Below are 27,828 nucleotides of genomic sequence, written 5' to 3' on the forward strand. Positions count from 1 at the left end.
GATATGCTAGCATCATACCAGCATAACTCTAGTCTTTTCACCAAAGGAGATTAAGAGATTACCTCGCGACAGGATAGTTCTGTTGGAGTCACATCAACGAGAGCAGTCATCCCATCAATGGTTTTTCTAGGGCATCACACCGAAGAATGATAAAAGAATCACACTAATATTTGTAGGCGTGGCACCCATATTTTTTGCATGAGAACGAAAGAATCTTTTCATTCATTCAATCCATAAATTTGTTGGCTGTCAGGTTTACAATATATAGACTTTTTTTTTTTTTTTGAATGGAGGATCAATTAATAATAAAGAGCAGTAACCGAGATAGTCAAGTACAGATGCAACCAAAGAAGAGAGTACAGATGAAAGAAAAGTAGAAGAAACAAAGGGAAACAAAACTACATCAAAGAGGTAAGAATTAAAGAGGGCTAAACTATCTCTTTCAACACCGTGCCAAGCTAATCGATTGGCGTCGAAATTAGCCAATCTCTAGACATGTTGATATGACACTGAAGCCCCCTCCACCCGATTGTAGATCTCATCAAACAAGTGCATGAATCTCCATAGGGAGAAGAGATAGGGAAGGGAGGGTTGCTCCCACTTGCCCATATGATGACATCAAGGGAATCCCCCTCAACCATCAACCTCCTAATGACCGAGTTGTCTACAATCCTTATACCCTGTACTAATGCTCTGACCTCAGCTTCATTTGAGTCGGTGATTAAAATTGGGCCCGAGAAATTCCTTATTATGACACCGCTGTCCATAGTTTTAAAACACCCCCTCATCATTGTGGACTCTCCCCCAAGTCAACTACCTTTTTCCTTGGCCGGATTCTGCGTTTTGCCCTACAGCTGGTAGGTCATGTGTTTCATGTGAGACTCCTTTCATCTCTTTGCGAACATACATGAAAAACATAAGAGATATGGAATCACAACTTACATGTCGTATCCAAGACTTTCAAGTTTCAACACATTGTTCCCTCTTGTTACTCATATAACATCATTCATACATAAGAAATTTTCATAAGCATACCTTTTTTTTTGTGACTGGAAGATTTTTTTAATGCAAAATACCAGCTATATTATGCAAATCTAATGAACATGTATCAGATGAAATCTTAGATCAAGTTGAACACGTTGAGAACCACTGATCTTTTATGCATGTATCTTCGTATTGCCATTTCCAGATCGTTTGTTCAACTTGTTTTTTGGTAGGTAAGCTGGGTTTGAACCTTGGACCTCAAGGTTGGAGAACATAATCTTTTCCATTTGAGCTAGAGGCTCAACCCCGTGTTCAACTTAATAGTGTTGTTTGTGTTGTGCCCTGTACATACAGCCAGTCACCTTGAGTAGCATATTCTGTGTGTACAGAATAACCCTTGCGAGAAGTTTTTATGGACTCCTACTCAATTTGACCAGCATCCAAAGCAGGAAGCCGTGAAAAAATCATTGCAATTTTGGCTAACCGATTTTGAAGGAGAAAAAGTTATCTTCTATTGAACACATCTTGATTAATATAGTGAGAATTAGAAAAGCAGTTTTAGAACAACTCCGGAGTCCTTATTACAAAACAAAAAAAAAAAGGTGTACCCAAAAGTTTCTATGAAATAGCTCACAGATGCTATATACATTCACATATAGCTTTAGGCTCTAATCCACCACAAGGCAGCGATGCCTTTTATCTTATTACTCTCGTAAGCCCAGATGTGTCGCCTTTTGTATGTCAGATTGCAAATGGCTGAAGCTCAGATGCTCACATTTTGTGAACGAGTTGAATTGGTCATGTTATAATTAGCCGTCTCTTGTCTTTTTTCTGTCTTATCTTTCCTTTTTAAATGATGCTAAATACGTTAATGCTTTTGTGCCTCGGACAGCTAGTTCCAAGATTTAAAATCACTAGGTCTGTTGGTTGCTTTCAGGGTGTATATTACTGTGGATACCATTCCGAAAAAGCATATGGAGCAACATCCTATCTCATTGTCCATCCAGAAGGAAGCATACCTGTTGACAGATAACTTCAAAATTCATCAAGAGGGACATCCAAAGTAGGGACATCCAAAGTTTTTTCAATGTCATTGTCTAGAGTGTTTGGATTCCAGTACTATATATCTGCAAAGAAACTTAAATGTGGAATTAAAAAAGAAATGAAGATAATAATGGCCACAAATAGTTGAAGGATGAAATGAAGAGTCAAGATTTGGATGGCAGTCTTCTTAGACAAGGCTGTGAAGGCCACATAGTTTATAATTTGAAAAGCATGGAGCTGAGTTCAAGAAACTAAGGTTTTGCAATTTGCCTTAATAAATAGTCATGGGACTTGATCATTGATTCATTGTGCAGCCCAAAATATAAAGAAAGACTAGCATGTAACATCGAGATGCTTGGGGGAGAACGCTACGTGTTTCTGACTCACAAGTATGACAACATGAACAAGCAAACTTTTCCATCTAAACTCATTATTTTATACTGTAGAGCCATGAATATATCTTGTGTTTTAGTGATCAGGGACGACGTTGGAGATCATGATAAATGGTCAAAGCAATTCAGATGTGACAGAGTTCTTCACTTGCAGGATGTGAGAATTAACACTTGTTCACCTCAATGTTTTATCTTGTCAATTTGCTCTCATTGATGGTTCGTTGTTCATGAAAATTCTTGACCATGGAAAATGAGTCATACTTTTTTTTCTGGGTTTTATTTTTCAGATCTTATTTAGTTGGAGCCAATTATTGTTAGTGCATGGTGAATCTGTAACATGAGTTTTGACTATCAAGGAGTTGTTGAGTTTTGAACCCAGGACCTGCCGTGAGGCAATAGCTCAGATACCATGTGAAACAAACCAATTACTCCAAAAGCTTAAGCTGTTAGAGTTGGTGTTATTTAATCATTTTACACTTCAACAGCCATGCCACCCGTTTATCATTATCAAGCTGATGCGGATATCTTGGCTTTTATCTTTCTTATTTCAATTTTGATCCCCCTGTATGTCTAACTGAGCAAGTGCCTTTTTCCTCCAATCGTTTCAGGTTGAAGTTTCTGCTGCAGATGTGAAGATGCAGCTATAAGGCAATGGTCCGTGGATTCTTGGTCGTGACTTTGAGATTGTGTACACGCCATGCCACACTAAAGTAAGTTCCAGATATATTAATTGTTTATAAATATGATGTGATTGTAATTTGTTTCTGGTTAGCAAACTGATTCACGAAAAAGATATGAGCAAAGGCCCCTCAGTTTAAGTTATTTCCGCTTAAAAACTCAAGGAAGATTATCTACTTGTTTGACTCTCAATTTCATTGACAGGGAACAATAGGTCTTCAGTCTTATGTGATAAACCTCCACCCAAATTTCACATACACTAAATTTTAGGATCTCATTAACAAGCACTGGAAAGCACCAACAAAATCACATCATTGGATGGGTAGAGAGTAATTGATCCCCTTGAGGACCATGCAGTAGCACAATTATGAATACATATGGCATGATTGGCAAAGCTAAGAGGTTTGTCCTCACAGTCCCAACAACAACAACAACAACAAAAAACAATCATGTGGCCTTCACGACCATTGTCGGTACCACCATAACATCCCGTGACGGCCAATGTAGATCAATCTACAGTAATGTGAACTCCAGACTCATATATGAATGTACACTAAAGTCTAGAAAAGACAGCGATAACGGATTTCCCGTCCCTTAATTCTTGACTTTAGACTCTTACTCTTAGACTTACAGGAACATGTGTCCATTTTCTTTTTCTTTTTTTTTTTCTTTTTCTTTTTCTTTTTTTTTGATGAGTAAGCTGGGGTTAGGCAGGACCCCGACCAGAATATATTAAGAAGAAAAGGATAATTAGAAAAGGGGGGGGCCACAAGGGCAACAAAGGCACCAAGCCAATACAAGAATTAAAGAGCCTAAAAGCCTAAGAAGGGCACACTCTAACATAGAGTTGCTTTTGGCTGTCATGGATCAGAATTTCCAACAGCTCCTCTGGGGGCAATCACGGGGGATAGATGGTCCCCTTTGTGGTAGAAATCTCTTTTGGATAGGAAATCAGCAGCTCCATTTGCCTCCCTCCAGATGTGCGATGTTCTGGCCGATTGGAAACTCTCCAACAGATTTCTGATAGAGCTCAACCTCTCAAGCTGCGTCCATGGGCATTTTGACTTCCCGCAAATAATGTCAATAGAGAATTTGGAGTCAGATCCCACCCATATTTTCTGCAGCCTGAGGGAGTGGGCAAGTATCATGCCTTGCAAGATTGCTTTCAATTCCAGCGCATAGATGGGTTCACTTTCGGAATTCAAAGAGAACATGGCAATACACTGACCCAAGCTCTGTCTTAGGATCCCACCGATACTGCCACCAGCATCAACCAGGAAAGCATCAACATTTATTTTAGTTTCATCATCCACCGGAGCTTCCCAGTTGCAAAATTTCAGATTAGTATTTTTTGGGCAGTGCCTGTAGTTGAAAAGGACTGCAGCTTGTTTATTCCAAGGGTTGTCCTCATCCAAAAGATCCATATGATTCATTTTGTTTTTTATCTCAGTGAGCACATTCCTGAGAATAACTGTCTTGTGCGATTTTCTGTTCTCAAAAATACGAGAATTCCTTTCCCTCCAAATAGAGTAGATGACAGCTGAAAAACAGAGCTTTAGCACAGTGGATCTCTGACCTTTTCCCTTGAAGTTATTAAGAACCCAATCTGCTTCATTAGGCAGAGAGTTATTTGGTTTCCGCCTGAGGCCAGCACGCCAGAGAACCGAGCGCCAAATCCAAGCAGAAAAACTGCATTTAAAAAACAGGTGGTTTACATTTTCATCTAAGGAGTTGCACAAGACACACTTGGGATCAATGTGGTTGATGGTCACGGGAAGCCGATCTTTGGTACTGAGTTTATTGAGCATAGCTTTCCAGGAGCTGATTGAATATCTCGGAATATGGCCTTTGAACCAGAGGAGGTCTTTCCATGGGAATGGCGGATGATGCTGAAGAACGGCGTTCCAGGCACTCTTGGTTGTGAATTCCCCATCGATGTTAGGTTTCCAAATTGCAAAAAAATTTCGATTACGGTTAAATAAGCCTTTTTCAAGAAAAATGAATTCTTCACGCAGGGAACCGATAGACAGAGAAGGGGTCCAACCATCTTGGTTTAGAATCTGAGCGAGAGAGTGAGCAGACGCCAAAGATGGTTCACAATTCGATCTCGAGAAGACCGAAGAGAGAACAACCAACGGATGCCACAGCTGGTCCCAAAGATCAATCTCTTCTTCTTTACCCACATTGTAGCAAATCAGGGGCTTAATAAGATTTCTAGTTCTGAACAATCCTCTTACCCCCCAAGAGAGTTTCTGGGGAGGATTCATAAACCAGAAGTTATTGTTCTTAACATATTTGTTGGAAATCCATCTCCCCCAGAGGGTTTCTTTCTCATGGATAGAATTCCAAAGAATTTTCATCTGGAGGGCAGAATTAATATCAGTCAGATTTCTGAGCCCAATCCCCCCTTCATCTTTCGTCCTGCAAAAATACTGCCACCCAATAGAATGGAACTTCTTCTGGCTAGGATCATGTCCCCAAAGGAAGGCTCTGCAGATTTTCTACACTCTATCCATGACACCTTTTGGGAGATTGAAAGCTAAAAGATCTGAAAGGAGCTAAGCACAGTGTTTATTAGCTCCACTCTTCCCGCTTGGCTGAGGTGCCTGCTACTCCAACTTGAAATCCTTTTCCTGATTTTTTTAATGAGACTCGAGCAATCCTGGATTCGAAGGTTAGAGGTGAGGAGAGGGATTCCCAGGTATCTAATAGGCATAAGTCCTTCCCTCATTTGAAGGATGTCTGTGATTCTTCTTTGGGACAAAGGATCTGTTCCAGAGAAGAAGGCCTCACTCTTTTCCCAATTAGCTTCTAAACTAGTGATCTGCGAAAAAACTTTCAGGAATTTTGTAATACCTTTGGCATACTTAAGATCCCCATTAAGGAAGACCATTAAATCATCTGCAAAAAGCAGATGAGTTATAGAAATGTTTCCCTGCTGAAAAGGAGTATCAATGGAATTCCGGTGAAGAGCTTTTTCAATTGTGATAGATAACATTTCCATGGTTAGGCAGAACAAGAGAGCGGATAGCGGATCTCCTTGGCGTAAGCCATTAGAGGACTGAAAGTGGCCTTGGGGAGTGCCATTAATGATAACTGAAAAGGAGGGCTTGGAGATGCAAGCACGAATCCATTCAATCCACTTTGGGGTGAAACCTTTTTTTTCAATGAATGAGAGGAGGGCTTCTCTATTGACATTGTCGAAGGTTTTTGCAAGGTCAATTTTCAGACACATTGAAGGAGATGAAGAAGGAAGGTGAAACCTATGAAGAATGTCATGGGTGAGAATGATGTTCTCGTGGATGGATCTACCCTTAATGAAAGCAGATTGAGATGGGTTAATGAGGGTGTCAATCTTGGATTTGAGCCTATTTGCAAGGATTTTGGTGATAATTTTGTATGTAAAGTTGCAAAGAGAGATGGGCCGAAATTTAGAGGGAGAAGATGCATCAGGACCTTTTGGGATGAGGGTTAAAAAGGTGGAGTTTACTTCAGAAAGTAACTTCCCATGAGAGAAAAAAAATTTAATAGCTCTGATAAAATCTTTGCTAACGACATACCAGAATGCCTGAAAGAATGAGGCATTGAAACTGTCAGGGCCTGGGGCTTTGTCACCATCAGCTTTAAACATTGCCTGCTCGATCTCCTCATCAGTAATGGGGGAGGAAAGACTTTCAGCATCCAATTGAGAAAGGGTCCTCACTCGGTTTGGAACCCTTCTAGTTTGAGTTTTGCGACTATTAAGAATTTGTTTAAAGTGATCCACAAAGATAGAAGATATTTCATTCAACTCATTTGTGATAGATCCATCAGCTCTCTGGATGGCTCTGAGGTTATTTCTATTTTGACGACTTTTTATGGCAGTGTAAAAGAACTTGTTGTTGGAATCTCCTAAGTTGAGCCATTGGACCCGAGGGCTTGAGGAAGGTTTCTTCCCTTGCAGAGGCAATGAGAAGATCAGATCTGAGAGAGTCTTCTTTAAGGATGAGGGTAGGGTCAGAATGATTTGAGGCAAGACAGTTTTGAGTTTCCTCCAGATTTCTTAGAATGAAGGGGACCTCAACATCAATCCTACCAAAAACATCTTTGTTCCACAGCCTAATCTTCGTTCTAACTGCTTTCAGCTTTTGGGTCAGAACGAACATAGGGTTTCCAAGAACTCTGGTTTGCCAAGCCATTTCAACGATCGGGTACAAAGAAGTATCACTCAGCCACATGTTTTGAAATTTAAAAAGTTTAGGGCCAAGACTGATATGAGAAGAAAGGCTAACTGCAATCTTGCAGTGGTCAGAGATGTTGTGAAGGAGAAATTCAGCAAAAGAGTCGAGGTTCTGCATGATCCAACAATCATTAACAAGAACACGATCCAGTTTAGCAAGCTTCCTATTTTCATTTTTGCTTCTGTTACTCCAAGTCAAGGAATGACCAATAGCATTTAAATCTGCTAGAGAGCAAACAGCAATACAAGAGTTAAGTTCTTCCATCTCTCCAACAGAACAAGAGAAACCACCAAGCCTCTCATTAGGGAATCTAACAACATTAAAATCACCCACAACAAGCCAAGGGATTTGGGTTCGGGAAGCTATCTCTTCGAGATCAGACCAGAGAGCTCTCCGAGATACATAGTAATTATGAGCATAAACCACCGTAAGAGAGAATTTAAACTTCGATTGGAGGAATAAGACATCACAGTGAATTAGCTGGCTGGATTCTTCAAGGACATGAATTTCTACCACATCAGGGTTCCAGAGAAGCCATATTCTCCCTTTGATTACTGATGAGTAGTTACCATACGATTCCCACCCTTCACAGATTTTTTGGGTATATTCTTTAAGCTTGTGAACTTTGGCCTCAGTTTCAGTAAGGCAGCAGATGGGGAGGTTCATAGAATTAATGAAGTTAGTGACCTCTTTTCTTTTAGAATTAGAGCAAAGGCCCCTAATGTTCCAGGCTCCAAGAATCATTGGGTCCGAGGTGAGGGTGGGGGAAGCAAGGCTTTGCAAGCATCGGATTTGGGCTCAAAAGCGTTTGTTATTTCAGTGGAAGGGCTAATCTGGGCACTATCCAGGTAATGGTTTTGGGGTTTGGATGGAGAGATTTCGTGAGAAGGAGGTGATGTCGAGGGAGGGGGTGCAATGGATGGAAGGGCAGTGACCAGGGGTGAAGATGGAGGAGGGTTCAAGGGTGGAGAGGCTTGGGATGGGGGGGATGGGGTGGGAGAAATGGATCCAATGACCAGGGGTGAAGTGCTTACAGAAATGGGTTCAGCGGCCACTGACATTTGGGAGGGGGCCTTGGTTGGGCAGCTGGAATTTGCAATTTGAGCATTTTGAGCAACTGGAGTAGGTCATTCGTCACCATCTTCATTCCAGGATTCTAGGATACTGAATTTGTTTGTTAAGGGGGGAGCCTCCTTTTGATTGGTAGCTGGAATTTGCTTCAGAGGATGATTCGGTAATGTTTCGGCAGGGTCTGCATTTGCTGGTTTAGTCTCTGTGGAAGGGGGGAGCTTGGGAATCCACTCTTTTCTAGGGCATCTCGATTGAGTGTGACCAAAGTCATCACACTCTTTGCAAGCGGTGGGCTTCCAGTCGTATTCGACGGATTGGGTTTCGATTCCTGTGGGGGTATGAATTCTGATTTGGTCCGGGAGAGGGCTCTCTGTGGTTACTTCAACACAAACACGAGCGAAACTCAGGCGAGTGGCCTCTGCAGTGGGGGTGTCCATGTATAGGGGAGTACCAATTGTGCTTGCTAATTTGCCCAAGCCCTTTGCAGACCAGTATTTCAAATGGAGCCCTGGAAATTTTATCCAGATTGGAACCTTGGCTAGTCTTGATCTGAAGGGAACACATCCCGGATACCATCGTTGGAGTATTAGAGCTCTTCCTCCATGTGTGGTGATGAGTCCTTCTAGGATTCGAGTGCAGTCATCTTCTACAAAGAATTTGAAAAGTAGGAAGTTGTTTGGGAGGGACGACATTTGGAAGTCTCCCTTTAGCTTCCAATTTCGATGCAGGTGGTCTTTAAGAGCAGAAATATAGGGTTTCCTCCCAATAAAGTAGCCGAACAGACAATTTTTCCATCGAGCTTCTTCAAAATCATCCATTTCAAACTTAGCATCAGTTGTTCCAATGTCTGATAGAATGGTGGGATGGAATTCCAATTTGGTGATAACGGTGTGATCCTTTTCTCGACCAAAGAGCTCTTTCCATTTTCCGATTTCAGGAACTTTTTCTACATTTTCAGGTGGAATCTGAAGAGCCTCTATTGGGGAAGTTTTCAAGGGCCAAGGTTGAGGGGAGCTCACTAGGTACCTTCTCTCCCTTATGAATGAGGATGCTTTCAGAGAGGGTACCAAAGGCAACAGGATTTGAATTTTGGACATGGGAGGACTTGGCGGGATACTTGGAAGGAAGGGGATTTGACTGGGAATCCTGGGCGGGAATTTTGAAAGGTTGACATTGACGGTCAGGTCCTAAGCGGGAAATCAAATCATCATTTCCCTCGATCACCAAACTCAGGTTAATGGGTGGGGTTTGAGTTGGGTTAACTGAGTTACTAAGAAACTGGGTTGGCTCGGATTGAGGATCAGTGATAAGGGGCTCCGAGAGCGGGGATGGCTTTTCGCCGGGAGAAAAGGCATTTGAGAGGGAGCTAGGGGAGGGTCCCGATTTCAAGGGTTTTTCGTTTTGGTACTGTCTTCTCAATGCCAGCTTAAAGTTCGACGAGATCTCTGGTAGGGGCTTTGTTTTTGAAGAATTTTTTGAGGAACTAGGGGGAGAGGGTCGAGCGATTCTTTTGTGTAGCCTGGTGCCGGATTTGTGGTGGGTAGAGGGATCAAAATCCAACTGATTATCCTTCACAAGGAGGGGGCTGGGCGTAAAGGGGCTATTACTACCAGCCGAGAAGTTCATCGGCGGATAGGGTCCTTCAGAGCTAGAGTTCCATGGGAATGCTAGTCTGGATGGGTCGAGGAGGGTCTTGAAGGGCTTGGGCCCTTTGGATTTTCACGAATCTGTCTGTCTGTGATGCCTGCAATATCTTCTTGATTTGGTTGGTCATGGATGGCTTTTGCTGCCTGAAAGTTATCTCGGAGGGAGCTAATGAAGTTAACAAAATTTCTGATGGGGAGCTTTGCATTGGCCACCCTTCTCCTTCCACTCTCCGAAGGAGGGAGGGGGTTATCTTACCGGGGTCAGGGGGTTTGGGTTCCCGCAGGCTGCCTGATGCAGAGTCATTCTGGGATGACATCTGAGGAGGGAAGGTCTTTGACAGAAGAGGGGGAGCTGGAAGGTCAGAGACCCGAGGGCTCCTCCGGCGAGCTCGCCGGAGAAGAGGCTCAAGGAAGGGGAAGAGGGGAAAAGGCTCAAATGGAGCTGCGTCAAGGAATATGTGTCCATGATAGGCAAGCAGGAACTTGCCCTTGCAAGAACATCATTAAAATAGGCCAGGCATCTTTTCCTCTATTTCTACATTTGATTGGCAAGTGTTGGTTTGAATCCATGAGCCAAGTTGAGCTACCATGAGTCCATGACCCAATTTATTGTGTGCATTCTATTTAATATGGCTCAAGTAGGGCTTTGCCCTGACATGCATGTTGGAGTGCAGAGACATGTATGTGAATCCAAAGTTTTTTTTTCTTTTTAAAAAAAAAAATAGTTCTTCCATTCTTCAGTGTGAAACAACCAATTATTCCAAAAGCTTAAGCTGTTAGAGTTGGTGTTATTTAATCATTTATACTTCAACATCCCCCCTCACATATGGCCCATCTATTTTGGGTTGGCCTTGCTCCTAGATTTTTAATATGAGGGAGTCGTTGGGTTTTGAACCCAAGACCTGCCGTGAGGCAATAGCTCTGATACCATGTCAAACAACCAATTACTCCAAAACCTTAAGCTAGAGTTGGTGTTATTTAATCATTTATACTTCAACATTCACCACTCAATTAACCCTGTATAGTCTGTGACTCCCCCTGTTTAACCCCAACTAATATTTGCCTGAACCTTATTCAAGATTAGTACCTTATGTATACAAGTTGCACTGAGTATATAAGCGCAGCCACATCCACAGGGTACGTGTTTCTTAAAAGGATGCTGTGACAGGGATCAATCTGTTTGTTGCACAAGCCGCTGAAATTACTGTTCACCGGCGACCATCTCACCAGCACATCGGCTTCTGAACTGGACACTATCGATGAGTACAACTGGTATTCAGGTAACACATCACAATCAGCTTAAAATTACTATATCTTCATGAGAAATATGTGTCTTGTTATACTGATTCATACCGTGCAAGTGGAGAATGTCAGGAAGTTGTTAGAGCTGGACTTTGAGTGGATTTTACGTGGTACATATATACTCTTTCCCTTTTATTATGGAAACTGCTAGTCTATCAAAAATTAATAAAAAAGATAACATAAAAAGTTAGAACATGAAATATCATTCATACCGGTTTTTCAAAGGATGAGCAGAATGGCAGCTGTTTTTTTCTAAAATGGCTGGAATTAGTGCATGATCAACCTTAAACCTCCCTTTTCTTAGCATCCCAGAAAGGTTATGCATGAAAAGATTAGTATCTGTATTACAAACTATTTAAGGAGTCTGTCATTTGTAAATCTTTTAGCAGTTAGTTAAATAAACAGTATGCTACAAACTAATAATAGTCTTACAGGTCATGGAAGGAGAGTTGAATTTAGAGATACCCAAGAGAAGAATTCAGCTTTGGAGGCTTTCTTGGCTACCAAAGAGGAGGCTCTGCTCCAGTTAGTTTAGCTACTACCTTGAGTAAATACAAAATACATATCTGTAATTAGTATGTATATGCAAGAAAAACATGCAGATAATGTGTGTCTCAACCAATACAAATGGTATGTACTAGGTAGATGTTCGTGTGCCCCACTTGTGCTATAATACACATCTTCTTTCTCTGATTATTGGAAAGAGGAAAGAACCAAATTAGAGTACTCTTTATGTTTCCATGAGCAATGATGCAAGAACATCCCTGAGCAAAACAATTGAAAGAACAACCTTTCATTCATGTGACACCGACATCAAATCACCCTGATAATTTCTAGACTGACTTTATCCCTTGAATAAAAAATTAGTCCATTTAAAGCACTCCCAAAACCTTGATAAAGAAAAGAAGCACGAAATCCAGCAACCGACAAATTCCACCGAGTCAAGAAGAAAAGACTGCAAGGTGTAATCTGTCCTCAAGATATAGCCAACTGATATATATGAGTTATTTGTCCCGTTGTTACATCAACAACTAACACTGTTGTTTTCTTTGATCCAAGTGTAAACCCACCCCATCCTTTGATATGTGTGGCGTACTGTTGGCATATTCTTCTATTGTAACACTAAGTTTCTAGTGCATATAAAGATAACCAATGAACGAATCAAAAAAAAAAAAAACGAGGTAGGTAAGCCCAAAACACGAAAACAGAAAAAAAAATTCCAATTCAATACTCACAAACATACCTGAGTACCTTCATGTCCATACAGGTTCAAATCATCCCCAATGTCTACAAAATAGTCATCGCTTCCCTATGGATATTCATTTTCACCATCATCACTATCATCATCAGCAAGAGACTGATGTGAATAAGAAAGTGGAGGGCTTTAGGCTTAAGGTATCATAGAGGAGAAAGCTTCTTGGAATCTATCTAGGAAACCACATCAGCCTTTTTTATAAATCTTGGGTTCTCCTCAGATATTTTTTATCTTTCAAAAAAAAAGAAAGAAAGTGGAGGGCCAGATGAGAATGACCAGTTGATTTTCCCATATTTATCCAATGAATAAATTGTACCATCCACGGAAGCAACAATAAAGGCACTGTAATCCGACAGAGATCGGAAAAGAAAAAAGAGAGACGGGCGTGAACAAACGGATTTTAGAATCTTGGATAATGGATGTCCTAAACAATTGTAGGTGTGAGACAAGAGAATAAGGAGACCGTTCTATATAGAATCTTGGATTTTAAGTGAGATATCCAGGTTTAGAAATCTCTCCCCCATCCTGAGATTTATAAAACTTGGAAATATGGCATGATCTCCTACTCTCTTGTTGACAGAATGAAGGACGAGAAATCAGAAAACGACGGCAGGTCTCCTTCTCTCGTCTCCCATCTACGATTTTTGAGGAAATCCAATATTCTACGCAGACTTTAAAATCTTGGATTTCCTCAAAAATCGTAGATGAGACCGACTGCTTCACTTCTCTTTAGAATCTTAGATTTTAAGTAAGAAATTCAGGTTTTAGAAATCTCTCCCATATCCTGGGATTTCTAAACACTGGAGACATGGGATGATCTTTTGCTCTCTTGCTAAAGGAAAGAAGGACTAGAAAACAGAAAAACTCTCCTTCTCTCATCTCCCAAATACGATTTGGTGGAAATTCAAGATTCTAAAATCCGCATATCCAAACAGCCCCTAAGTGTCATAAGATTGAAGAAAAATAAGAAGAAGTTGGTGAGTGAAAATTCTTATAATTCAGGAAAAAAATTCATATAATTCAGGAAGAAGATATCAATAGATAAATCATTATGAAAAAAAAAAAATTAATGATGAAATAATGTAAACACAGGTTGAATTGGAAATTCTAAAAAAAAACATTTTTTTTTTAAAAAAGACGAGAGGTAATTCTGTATAATTTACTCACTCAGATACGAAAGGATTTTTATTTATTTTTTTTTTAAATCCCTATATCCAAACATGACTTTAGAGTCCATGTGTACTTGCTCAAAAAACACAACTAGAACCCTCATCTAATGTGGACACTCCACCCGCACTGCCCTCGAGTGTTTGTCCAAGAGTCAATTAAAACTGCATCTTCGGATCATTTTCGTTTCTCTTCAAACCCACAAAAACACTAAGTCAAGTCAAGTCATTCAGATTCATCTATTTATAAAGTCAAGGAAGACCAGGCAAAGTCTTCCGAGCCCTCTACATTTTTATTTCCTTAGCAAAGGGCCAAGAAGATGATATAATGAGCCATCCACCTATTCAAAATGAACACACCCAATCATTCCAATTATTTCATTTTCATTTATACATAAAGTTAAGGAAGGCACACCAAAGTCTTCCAAGCCCTCTACTTTTTTCTCACTTATCACATTTGAACACACCCAAAAAACCACAGAAAGAAAAAGAAAAAAAGAAAACCAACCATGGGCTTAGAGAAATCTCGCTCCCTTACCTTGATGTTGTTACTGCTACTTGTGATGCTTTCTTCCCATGAAGCAGCAAGAGCAGAAGAGGAAGCTCTTCTCAAGTGGAAAGACAACCTCCAAACACATGGTCCACTTCTTCTTTCAGATCAGGCACTAGAATCGTCATCTTGTTCCGATTATGTCTGATTCCAACATTTGGTTGAGAAAAATAAACGGAATCAAGGGGCAGAATTGACACCAAAGCATGATCATGAAATATTTACATAACAATTTTAGCAAAGAATTATTGGATGTATACAATTTTAGCAAAAAGAAGGTGCCACATGAAATATTTATAGAACAATTTTACCAAGGAATGGTGAAACGAGTATCCCAAAAATACCGAAGAAATTTGGACACAACTAATCATCCCGCTTGAGTGGCTTTGCACACTTCTTGCAAAGCGGTGGCGATTTCTTGCGCGATCTACCAGATCTCCATTACCCCGTTTCTAATTCGCACCGTTGCATCTCTAATCCTCTTCCAATTCATCATCGCCGTGCCATATTTAATTTCGTGGAACAGGACTAGGTGAACACAATATTTCCCCCTTCTTGACGGATAAATCCCCTTAACCTTATTCATTAAAGCGTTAAGTTTAAAAAGGTATGGAATAGGGGATTTTATCCTTCAAAGGGAAATATGATTTCCCAAACACAAAACCAAAGTAAGGTAAGAGCGGACAATGGAGGCTTGTCTTTTCTTCGAAAGAAGCAATGGAGAATCGAAGAGGAAGGCGGGAAAAAAAGAAAAGCTAAGATTGGATTATTGAGGAGGTCTTTGTCTATTCTTCCAAACAAGCAACCTGAGTAATCACAATAGGAACCAATGATAAGATTCAATATAAAAAGGGGTCACGGAATAAAAAAAACCATTTTCATTGTCATTAAAAAAAAAGGTAATCAAATTAATTAAGCGAAAAGAGACATAATTTTCTCCTAAATGAAGGATATTGATATCGGCACTACCAACTTTTGATAATCACACAAACTAAGCTTGTCTTTTCTTTTTTAATAGGCTGCTAAGAGCTTTTTAGGAAATGTAATAACCTTTTACAGCGGTTTAAAAAATAAAAGACCAGATGACTTTGCTTGATTATCAAAACATGGTAGTGCCAATATCAAACGGGTTTCAAGATGAAAATCCCGACTCAATCTTAGGTTGGGTAGGGTTTAAAGAAAAGAAAAACTCAACCCGGCCCGAAACCACTGCCTTCATAATTCATTAAACTATTATTGTAGGTTGCAACACTATTAACGCACCCATGATAAGATGTTGTTCAATCTGTTCTTTTAAAGCAATCATTAGAGGCAGGCTTGCAGCTAAACATTTATAAGAAAACGAATCAAGTTTCAATTTGTCTCAACTGTTGTCAAGAATGAAACAGAAAATAAGTTATAGAGAAAATATCTGGCCAAAAAATAACACATATACCTTACCCCAACCCCACACCTCCCAACCACCACATAAATGAAATAACACAGAACAAATAATATACATTACCCCAACCCCACAACCGTAAATGAATTAAAACAAAACAAATAACTGATCATTGTTGAGATTGAATGATTTTGCATTATAACCTACCAGATGTTTTTAGGGATTAAATAAGTTAAAAGAACAAAATAAGTAATAGATCTATACTTTGCCTAGACAAAACAAAACATGATCACGAGTGATAAATCAAGCAAGGACAAGCCAAGGAATGTTGAAAAACCAGACCTGACCCAAGAAACTATCTCGAGTAGGGCCGGGTTTATGAATGTTGGGTTTTCTGGAAAAAAAAAAAAAAAAACCATACCCGACCCGAGATTGTTTCTTAGGTAGCGTAAGGTTCTGGAAAACCTAACCCACCCGACCCGAGTTGCAACCCTAATTATGACAACCCTTTTACAGTTGTGGTGCAAGCATTTAGCTAAAATTTGCAAATTGTGACCCAATGTGACATAGTGGCCGTGCCTCATTGAGCGCTCGTTAGGATCGCAAGAAATCCTTTAAACGGGCACACACAAATGATGTTAAAATCTTGACCATTGATATGAGGGGACCAGCATTAAGATGTATTGAATCAAAATCACATTGATTTTTTCAGCCTAGAAAATTTACGAGAGACCCACGGCAGTGGGCTTGGAGTGAAGCTTGACCAGTCCTTCCCTCCCAAATCCGATACAGTGTCATTTATTTGCATGTCAAATAATGAAGTGAATTATTAAAATCATATATGAGATTATTATATTGTATTGTAGCAGATAAAATCATAATAACCATATACTTACGGTGCGAATGCAAGTCAGGTCTGTGAGTTTTTTTCAGTTTCCTCCAATATCTGAAGTGTTTAAGGAACTCTTACCATGTAAAATTCCTTTAAAAAGAAGTAGAATAGCAGATTAAAAAACAGTACTGGAAAAAATTTCATATTGAATGATAATTTACTCTTTTTTGTAAGACGTGGAAGATGATACCTCTTCCTCTTACACTTGCAACATCTGAGAAGCGAAAATAAATTGGAGTTTCTCCTCTTTAAGATAGAAAATAGGAAGTTTCAATGGCATTTTTATATCTACTCAACTCTATTTTGGCTCCAATGGCATGAATAAACAATAAAGACAAATTATTCTCATGTTTGATCGATCACACATTCACACTATGAGAGTTTATTCCATCATTCTAAATTGGAGTCCATGTAATTGTTGTCATTTCCCCTAACTGGTTTAAAATATCATGCAATGGGCCATCATATATAGTTATATACGACCGATAGAAGCATGGCTCGCCTATTGTAGATTACATACCCTAAAATCAGTAGCTTTGTACAATATATCCATTTGATAATTGTAGCTTTGTACAATATGCTCATTTGATAATTGAATTTAAGCGTCGAAAGCTACTATTTTTTTGTAACCACTACTTTGCAAGTCATTGAGCAAACAATGATATCATTGACTTGTACAACTTTCTAGTATTGTCATTTCCATAATAGCTTAGCAAATGAAGGGTTTAGATTACCCTGTTGCATTTTGGCATTATAGTGATATCTTTTGGAACCTCTCATTATCTTGGTTAATTGAGTCATTTCAAGTTTATTTCATAAGAAGAGGGTGTTAGAGTATGTGCCTTAAAGGCGAGTCTATTTTTTGTATTTTATGGTCTACTCTCATTAATGAAAGTTATATTTCATGACATTTATAGGGTATTTTCAGTGGAATGTGTGTGATGTGCTTCTTTTCTGACACATTTATCTCTAGGTAACAAAGTAGGAATACCATGCTCAAGGATTTACAAATCCTAAGGGGTAGGGAGATAAATTATTATGGTTCTTTGAAGGCCATAAATGTTCCCGGTTAGGGTCGAAGTTAGACATCTCTTAGTGTACACAACCAACATCAGATATTCCTGCAGGAGAGAACAATCACCTCAGTTGAAAAACAAGAGACATTCTATTGACTACTGTTCTCACGTGCTGACTAAACTCCACCTTTGCTTCTCCAAGCCACAATATATATTTGAATCTTTCTTTTTTAATTTCTTAATTTATTTTTGGGGATTTGCTAGCACCTTCGCGCTTTGCATGTGATTGCAGCCATGTCAGATGAATTAAATGAATAAAGCAAAAGTGAACATATGCTGTTGTCACCACTTGCAGAGTACGGAGCACGAAGGTGCTTCTGCGAAGGAGGCTAGCAAATCCCTTATTTTTTAAATAAAAATATGAGGTGATTATTTTAATCTGCTTGAAAATCGCAAATCCCTTTTTTTTTTTAAGGAAAAATTGTTAGAAAAATGCAAAGTTTTGGTTAAATTGTCAAGTAAGGGTACGTTCTCTTTTTTTGTGAAATAGGGGCTGTCAGTGCTTCTAGAAATCCCAAAGGACAAGAATACCCTCCCTTCTCTTTTTCCCTTCACCTTTTTAGCTCACTTCCCTATGCATTTTCACCTACCCGATCACCTTTTCACCCTCTTCTTCCCCAAACGTAAGAAACTCCATGAAACCCCATGGAAGCTTGCCATTGCCAAACGTTCTAAGCTCCATTTCCATTGGCTTTTGATAAAAACCTCCATTGTGAACACCCTCTTCTTCCCCAAACGTGAGATTTCTTCGTGTGCGCCGGTAGGTCCTCTCTTGATTAGGTTAAAGATGTTGTTTCATGTTGTGTGATTTTTTGGTTTATCTCATCCTCTCTTGCTTAGGTTTTGGATGACTCTTTTGACCCCTCTCTCTTTCTCTCTCTCAATGGTTCAATGGTTGAATGGTTCTATGGTTGTAAAGTTTTTAAATGGTTCAATATTTGTAAATCCAATATCAAACCCATTATTAATCTCATTATCAATCCCATTTGGTTGCTCTATGTATACAATCAATTTATACAATTGGAACCATTATGTAGACCTTGGAACCACAATTTAGTGGTTCTAAGAGTGTAAGTAGTGGTTCCAAGAGTGTAAATAGACTTTCATCCACTTTATAAGTGATCATGAGTGTATTGATAGTGGTTAAGGTACGCATACTCAATATGTATATAATAAGAACCATTATGAACACATCGGAACCACAATTTATTTCTTCCAAGAGTGTAAATAGTGCTTCCAAGAGTGTAAAGTATAGTTCCAAAAGAGTAAATAGGGGTTCATGCTTTGTAAAAGTGGTTTAATATACTGAGAACCATTATTTACACCTTGGAACCATAATTTAGTGGTTCCAAGAGCGTAAGTAGTGGTTTCAAGAGTGTAAATAGACATTCATGCACTTTATAAGTGATCATGTGTGTATTGATAGTGGTTAAGGTAGTCATACTCAGTATGTATATAATCGGAACCATTATGAACACCTCTGAACCACAATTTATTGGTTCCAAGAGTGTAAATAGTGCTTCTAAGAGAGTAAATATGAGGTCATGCTTTGTAAAAGTGGTTTAATTAATAGTGATTCCGATGTATAAAATGTGGTTCCCAAGTGGTTCCCTAGTATAAAATGTGGTTCCCAAGTGGTTTCGGGGTAGAAATTGTGGTTCCCTAATGGTTCTGAGATATAAAATGTGGTTCCCTAGTGGTTCCGTGGTAGAAAATGTGGTTCCGTAGTTGTTCCGGGGTATAAAATGTGGTTCCCTAGTGGTTCCGGGGTATAAAATGTGGTTCCCTAGTGGTTCCGAGGTATAAAATGTGATTCTCTAGTAGTTCCGGGGTGTAAATGGGGTTCCCTAGTGGTTCCGAGGTATAAATGGTGGTTCCATAGTGGTTTCAGGGTATAAAATGTGGTTCCCTAGTATAAAATGTGGTTCCCAAGTTGTTCCGAGGTAGAAATTGTGGTTCCCTAGTGGTTCCGAGGTATAAAATGTGGTTCCCTAGTGGTTCTGTGGTAGAAAATGTGGTTTCGTAGTGGTTCTGGGGTATAAAATGTGGTTCCGTAGTGGTTCTAGGGTATAAAATGTGGTTGCGTAGTGGTTCCGGGGTATAAAATGTGGTTCCCCAGTGGTTCCGGGGAATAAAATGTGGTTCCATAGTGGTTCTGAGTAGGGCTGCAACTCGAGCCGGGTTTTACCCGACCCGCATCGACCCGACCCGAAAATAGCTTGGGTCGGGTTTAGATTTCTCGGGTTTCGGGCCGGGTCGGGTTTAAGGTCCAAAAACCCGAATGAATCTCGGGTCGAGCCGGTTTTGAAGGGGCCCATCCCGGCCCGACCCGAGTTACTTTAGTTTTTTTTTTCCCTTAAATGTTAAAACTTAAAACTCATATGGAATACAATATATAACTATATATGAGAAAACTTAAAAGTTAAAACTCATATCCAAAAACCCGGATGAATCTCACGCACGCGTCTCTCCCCTCTTCTGTTCGTTCAAAAACCCGGATGAATCTCACGCCTAGGGTTTCATAAATATTCCTCTCTTCTTTGATCTATTCTCAAGACTCAAATCTCAATCTCTCTCTTCCCTTCTTCTTTGATCTATTCTCAAGACTCAAATCTCACGCACGCACGCACGCGTCTCTCCCCTCCTGTCACTCACAGAAGAGGTAAATCTATCTTCCTCTCACTCCATTTTTTTAGGGTTCTATTCCCACATAAATAGTTTCAATACAAGAAATCTGTGTTATGGTTTCCCCTTCCTTATCTCTTTGATGAATAGTATTTGAATATCTCTATTTTCTGGTTTGTGGATTGAGATGTGAGAGGAAAAAAATGAGCTTCTTAAAACCCCTAATTCTCTCACTCTCTCTAAAAACTCCAATTTTTTAGATCCATTTCATCTAATCTCCCTCTGATTTTCTTAAAACCCTAAAAAATTAGAAAACCCCCAAAACGAAGGTCGATTGACTGTGGTCTTTGATCTCTGAAGCAATAAAAGGTATGTGTGCTCATTCAGTCATTCGATCCGTTGCTAACTATTTTGACTGTCTTTGATTTTTTTATGCAAATGTTTTCTATTTCAAATTGTAATAGTTATCTCTAGAGATTTGTATGCGAAAGAAAACCCTCTATAACTAATTAACTATGAGCTAGAAGCATCCATTTGGGTTCAATGTTAAGAGCTATTTGATTATGGTCATGCGCGATGAAACTTCCTACTGTGCTCTGTCTGACACGAAGTTGCCTGATCTGAATTTTTCACAACTCCTTTTGATGTAGAATTAATTCAAACTATGTTTGGCTGAATTCATCAAACATATTTCCTCTGTTCACCCATGTTAATTGTATAAACTATTATATTGGTGCTTAATTATTTGTTTCCTCTTGGGCCATGTTTGCAACTGTGAAATTATTTTTCATTGAATATTAGTTTACCAAGTGATGAGAGGGGTAGGGAGAGAGTTGAGAGGGCAGGAGCTATGAGATGGTCCGAAGTGGTTGAAAAATGGGGGGGGGGGACTTATTTTGACTAGAGTTTTTTTTTTCTCTGTTCTTCAGCCACTTCTCACCCTTTCTTTACTCATGCCCCCTCAATTCTCTCCCTTTCACACCCTCTTTGCCCATCTCCCACCACCGGATAAACTAAAATTCCATGGAGAAAAATATTTCATGACTTCCAAACATGGCCTAGTGTACTAGGTAATTTCTATCACCAAAATGCCAAGTGGAGACAAGCTAAGTGTTTGTATTTTGGTTAGAATGGTAGTGTTTGTTGGTTTTACATGCAATCTCTGTAGTGTTTGTTGTTCTCAATCTCCTCATTTCTCATTGCTTTTTTTCTAATTCTCCCCTGCAGGTTTGTTCAAAAGCCTCAAAAAATCTCATTGGATTAGTGATTACACCTCTTTCGAAGTGAGTCCCCTTATTGAATGATGATGGATGATGATATTAATGAGAACTACGATATTCCGGTGAGAATTGCTTCTTATTTATTTATTATAACGATGCATTTATTTCATTCTTGTAAGATTTACTTTTTATTTTATTTCCACCAAACTTAAGAAATGGTAATTTGTGGATATTTGTTTAGGTCTTGGATTCTTCTGAAAATGCTACTAATACTGTTAGCACTCCTGGGGACTCCTCGGCACAAACATCTAAAAAAAGAGCATATCTAACTAAATCTGTTGTATGGAATCATTTTACCAAAGAGAAAGGACCTGATGGGATAGATGAGAGGGCTAAGTATAATTATTGCAAGAAATTATTTGCATGCCCAAGTAGCAGTGGCACTAGTAGTCTTAAACGACATTTGGATAAGACATGCATCCCTTATACCTCACGAGATAAGAGCCAGAAGTTATTGTCTTTTAAATCCGTTAGAGATGGCGATGATGTGGAGGAATGGGCGGGTGTTATGCCTTGGGTGTTTGACCAAGATCGAGCTCGAAGAGAGTTGGCTATTTTTATAATTAAGCTCGAACTTCCATTTAACATAGTTGACAAGGATGTCTTTAGAGATTTTATTATGGTTATCCAACCTCGACTCAAAGTTATATCACGCACAACTATAAGGAAAGAGTTGTTGAATATATATGGAGAGGAGAAACTTAAACTGAAAAGATTGATTGGTGTATGTCATCGGGTTTCTTTAACTGCCGACATGTGGGCATCTAATCAGACTTTAGGTTAATTATGTCTTACAGCACATTTCATTGATGATAATTGGAAGTTACATAAGAAGATTCTGAATTTTTGTATGGTTCCAGCTCCACATGGGGGAGATGTTATTGCGAATGTAATTGAATTGTGCTTGATTGATTGGAATATAAGCGAGTTAAGTACCATTACCCTAGATAATGCCTCAAATAACACCGTTGCTGTTAGGACGCTTGTTCCGGTTCTTTCAAGGAAAGGCATGTTACTACAAGAAGGCCGATTTTTTCACGTTCGTTGTGCTGCACATGTCATCAATCTCATAGTGCAAGATGGGCTAAATGAGATTAAAGAATCAGTTGATGTTATTCGAGAAAGTGTTAAATATGTTCGGGGTTCACAAGCAAGAAAACAGTTGTTTGAAGAATGCATTTTGCAAGAGAGGCTTTCAAGTAAGAGAGGCTTATGTATAGATGTGGCTACAAGATGGAACTCCCCCTTTCTTATGCTAGAGTCTGCATTACAGTTTGAGAGTGCCTTCACTCGCTTACAGACACGAGATGCCATCTTTGCAAGAGAAACCCCTAGTGTTGTTGATTGGAAGAATGCTAAAGTTATTTGCCGATTATTAAAAGTCTTTTATGATGCTACAAAGCTTTTCTCTGGGCATAAATATACAACTGCAAATTTGTATTTTCATGAGGTTTTTGCGATTCAAGAACACTTGCTTGGAATGGCTATACACGAAGATGTATCTATTAACCAAATGGCTGCTAAGATGCAAAGTAAGTTTGATAAATATTGGAGGGAGTGCAATGTGATGCTTGCTATTGCAGTTGTCCTTGATCTTAGGTATAAGCTTAAATATTTGAGTTTTATGTACCATCTTATCTATGCTACGGATGAAGCTGAATCACAAGTTTCACTTGTTAAGTATGAGGCCTTTAAGATTTATGATGAGTATGTATCTGCCCATAGTTCAAGGCGAAGGCGAGTTTTACAGTCGGTGGAAAGATTTTCAGAGGTTGACAGTAGAACTTCTCCTCTTGGTGAGAGGAGGATTTCTAGTTTACAAAAACAATTTTTCAAGATGAGTGCTGAAAAGAATGATGTTGGGCCGGCATCAGATTTGGAACGATATTTGAAAGAAGAGAATCATATAGATGATCCTAAATTCGACATTTTGAGCTGGTGGAAAATTAACAGCTCAAAGTATCCTATACTTTCTCAAATGACTCGTGATATCTTGTCGATTCCGGTATCTACAGCTGCTTCAGAGTCGGCTTTCAGTACCGGTGGTAGAGTTCTTGACAAATACAGAAGTTCAATGAGTCCTGGGGTTGTGCAAGCATTGGTTTGCACTCAAGATTGGCTACGAGCTGTTAGATGTGATGGTGATAATGATGAAGAAATCGAAGTTTATCAACATGATAATGATATTGAAATCATTGAATCAGGTAATGTAACTACACATTTGCTTAGATAATTATAAATATGTTTTAAAAATTCTAATGTATTTTCTTTTCTTTTTGAAGGTCTCATTGATTCTCGACAAATTCCATAATATGATAACAATCTTGAGCTATGCCATAGATGAGGTAAACTTCATACATAAATTCTTTTAGATAATGGCTGTCTATAAATTCCTTTGGATAATACTCAACTTTTGTAATGCAAAAATTCACTCATACTTCGTGTGTTTTTTTTATGCAGAAACCTATTGGAATTCTTTTTGGTGCAGAAAGCCCTCTATGGAAGCATTAACAATGGAATCAACTACATTAGCTTTTAAGTCTATTAGGCATATGTTGTCTTTTTGCAGATAATTTTGAGTAACTTCGTTTTTCCAATGTTTTACATTTCTTTAGTTTCTGGGGACAACTTGGTTTGTAGTGGGCTGGAACAATACATTATAGTGGTTTTGAGCAACTTTGTGCTTAATATGATAATTATGTTTTGATAAGTTTCTTAATATGGCATTCAATATCATCATTGACCTTATATCAGAAATCACCTTCATGACTGGAAAGCTACTTTATATTCATTCCATTTGAGAAATTATTGCTTTACAGGCCAAAAGTGGTGATCTTATTGCCTACGGTTTGATACCAGAATTTGTGCGTGATAAGATTATTTCTTTTAGTTCAATTGTTTAAAAGGACTATACTTGATATGTGCTTTGTTAAAGTATAAAAGATTAAATAACACCATCTCCAATAGCTTAAGCTTTTGGAGTAATTGGTTGTTTCACATGGTATTTGGTTACAGTGCTCCTGAATTTGCCATGTCTGGACTTTACACTGTCAAGAGTGATGTGTACAGCTTTGGAGTAGTGATGCTAGAGTTCTTGACAGTTCGCAAACCCCTGGACAGGTAAATCCTCCATATTCTCATGATTTTGTTCTCTCTAGTGAATTACTATTATGTGTTTCCCAATCTCTATCTCTATCTCTCTCTCTCTCTCTCTCTCTCTATCTCTCTCTCTCTCTCTCTCGCTCTCTCTCTTCATTTTCTTGTGTCTCTTTCTAATTTTTGGACGTTCACTGTTTAGTTCGAGGATAAGATCTGAACAATCCCTTGTCAGATGGGCCACTCCACAGCTTCATGATATTGATGCTTTAGCAAAAATGGTTGATCCTGCACTAAATGGCATGTACCCTGCAAAATCTCTATCACGTTTTGCTGACATCATTGCCCTATGCGTTCAGGTACATTCCATGATTTTTATTCCATTTCGCTGGCATGCATTGCTTTCATGATATTAGGAATATCAGTGAAATGACTTTTTTTTATGAAAGCTCATGAAATTTTAATTGTGTAAAATCTAATATTTTCTTCAAGAGAAGTTCATGCCTTATTTGCAGCTAGTGTCTTGCATTATCCTTGTAAATGAGACCAGCATATTTCAATTGACTACTGATATGGACTTATTACATCAGTTTCATGACCCCTGCTCTGTCTTGGTTTTAAATAGTCTGCAGATAAAAGGATTCTAATATGTCCAACTTTACACTAGTTTTTTGGGCGTAAAATTTTGTTTTACGCCCATTTTACGTCGAAAGAAACAGAGCCCATGTATCAAACCTATAGGATAGGACACATGGCTTATCAACAGTGAAGCCATAATAACATATATCAGCATTTAACTTTTATAGGGCCTAAGAGTAGGATTGCTATTCATACAAATAGGATAATGATCGAGCGAGCTCAATGCCTACCCTTTTTTTGGCCGATTAAACCTTTAATGAAGCTGCATCATTTAGGTCTGTACCTGTGCAAAAGATAGGAATACATTTATGCATGGATTTTCTGTTTCACTTAGCACACTTATACACACTGGTCTAGTGGTCTGCACACACACCTAAGCATATGTGCAGATGTGTACATGCAATAACTAGTTTGAACTATAAGTGCAAAAGTTCCAACTTGTTGAGGTAGTTCCTTGGACAGGCTCCATCTAAGAACTGTGTTTACAACATCGCTTTGTAGGTTCTTGCCAAACAAGAGTTTTCCTTAAAAAATTGCGTCAACGTGAAAAAACCCGACCAGACCCGACCCGACCCGAGATTTATCATGGGTAGGGCCGGGTTTGGGTCTCGTGGGTTTTTCGGAAAAAAACCTGACCCGACCCGACCCGAGATATTTCTTGGGTTGGGTTGGGTTCTTCAAAACCCGACCCGCCCGACCCGAGTTGCAGCCCTAGTTCTGAGGTATAAAATGTGATTCTCTGGTGGTTCCGGGGTGTAAATGGGGTTTCCTAGTGGTTCCGAGGTATAAATGGTGCTTCCATAGTGGTTCCGGGGTATAAAATGTGGTTCTCGAGTGGTTCCAAGGTATAGAATGTGGATCCGTAGTGGTTCCAAGGTATAAAATGTGGTTCCGTACTGGTTCCGGGGTATAAAACCCATTATTTTATTTATTGTTGCAAGTTTCTCTTGTAGGTCCGGTGTGTCCTTCGCACCTTCTTTCTTTGCTTGGGAATGGAGTTGTCGGTTTTTTCTACAAAGTGACATTGATTTTGGGACACTTGTTACCGCACATGATACTTACTCACACGGAATTGGTAGAAATTAAACGCTATTGTAGCCACTATTTGGTTGGAACTGTACATTGATTTTATGTTTACCTCTCTCTCTCTATCTCTTTATCTTTATCTCTCTCTCTCTCTCTCTCTAATAGTATTAAATTGGTTCCAAGAGTGGAAGTTGTGTTCGGGACATTCTAATATCATTGGGGTTCGAAGAGTTAAATTATTGTAGCTTGAATTTGTATAAGGTAGGCCCCCTCTTTGAAACACAATCAATGCTAATGAAGACCCCATACACCCCTCTGAATCTAACCACTACCGAAAACTCAGTGGGCCCACATTGTTCGGATCATCCAAAGTGTTCATTTGATGGGCCCTCACATATATAGGGTGTGCTCAAAACATCAGCTCCATCGGATCATCGTAACCCTTCCATCTGTGGACAACAATGTGTATGTAGCCCTACTCGGAAGTCCGAACAAAAATTCAAATTTTCAAATAGAGTCCAGCACACTGGGCATTGTACTGGACTCCATTCGGAAGTCTGAATCCTTGTTCGGAAGTTTGAGTCGGAAGGCCGAAAAAAATTTCGGACTTCCGAATGAAGTCCAGTACAATGGCCATTTTACTGGACATTGGTCGGAAGTCCGAGTCGGAAGGATAAGGTGATAGGGTAGGTGAAAATGCATAGGGAAGTGAGCTAAAAAGGTGAAGGGAAAAAGAGGAGGGAGGGTATTTTTGTCCTTTGGGATTTCTAGAAGCACCTGACAGCTAGGGGTGTAAACGGATCGAATTCGGAGCGGATATGGCTATATCCGAATTCGATTACAGTGTACACTATCCGAATTCGGATTCGGATTCGGATTCGACGGATATTTAATATCTATTACCGAATTCGTATCCGTCGGATATTGTTCGAATTCGGATATTATCCATATCCGTTTATCCGGTAAATTCGAACATTTTATTGCAGCACTTTATCTTTTTTCTCCTACTTACTCGAATGAATTTTCCAAACCCTAAAACTAGACCTCTACATTCTCTTCACAAAATTAACTCTCAAACGCTAAAATATATGAGATCATCTTCTTCCTTTTAAAACAAAGGCAGAGAGAGAGAGGGAGGCGATGGGGATGGGGATGGATGATAGTGTTGGTAGTGGTCTTTGGGTTTTTCCTTTTTTTTGTATATGATGGAATGGGTTTGGGTTATTTTGATGTAATGGGTTTGGGCTATTTTTGTTTTTATTTTATTTTTTCTAAAAAGAATATTCACTTTTCTTATAGAAACAAAAGATAGTGTGTCATTACTAAAAATAAATATTAATGATATTATTAATAATAAATAAAAAGGATTTACTTCTCGGATTCGGATGTTAAACGGATCGGATATACCATTTACCAGATTCGCATCCGCTAAGAGCCGGATATCTCATAAACGGATTTGGATAATATCCGCTTGAAACGGATTCGGATAATATTCGCTTTAAACG

At 39.2% G+C, this 27,828-nt stretch overlaps 1 protein-coding gene and 1 long non-coding RNA gene across 2 annotated transcripts; both read left to right on the forward strand.

Moving 5' to 3' along the window:
* Positions 1 to 21,588: 21,588 nt before the first annotated feature.
* Positions 21,589 to 23,611, forward strand: LOC143878996 (zinc finger BED domain-containing protein RICESLEEPER 2-like). The gene is made up of 4 exons (XM_077381205.1): positions 21,589 to 21,624; positions 21,744 to 22,341; positions 22,423 to 23,521; positions 23,578 to 23,611. The coding sequence occupies exons 1-4, from the start codon at positions 21,589 to 21,591 to the stop codon at positions 23,609 to 23,611; spliced, it is 1,767 nt and encodes a 588-aa protein (XP_077237320.1).
* A 7-nt stretch (positions 23,612 to 23,618) lies between these two features.
* On the forward strand, positions 23,619 to 24,129 carry LOC143878604 (uncharacterized). The gene is made up of 3 exons (XR_013251038.1): positions 23,619 to 23,766; positions 23,845 to 23,907; positions 24,023 to 24,129. It is a non-coding gene; the product is annotated as an uncharacterized LOC143878604 (long non-coding RNA).
* The last annotated feature ends 3,699 nt before the right edge of the window (positions 24,130 to 27,828 follow it).

The sequence above is a fragment of the Tasmannia lanceolata genome, unplaced genomic scaffold (genome assembly GCF_043159265.1).
Source record: "Tasmannia lanceolata isolate RefF3 unplaced genomic scaffold, GAP_Taslan_0.1 ptg000006l, whole genome shotgun sequence".
Lineage (NCBI taxonomy): Eukaryota > Viridiplantae > Streptophyta > Magnoliopsida > Canellales > Winteraceae > Tasmannia > Tasmannia lanceolata.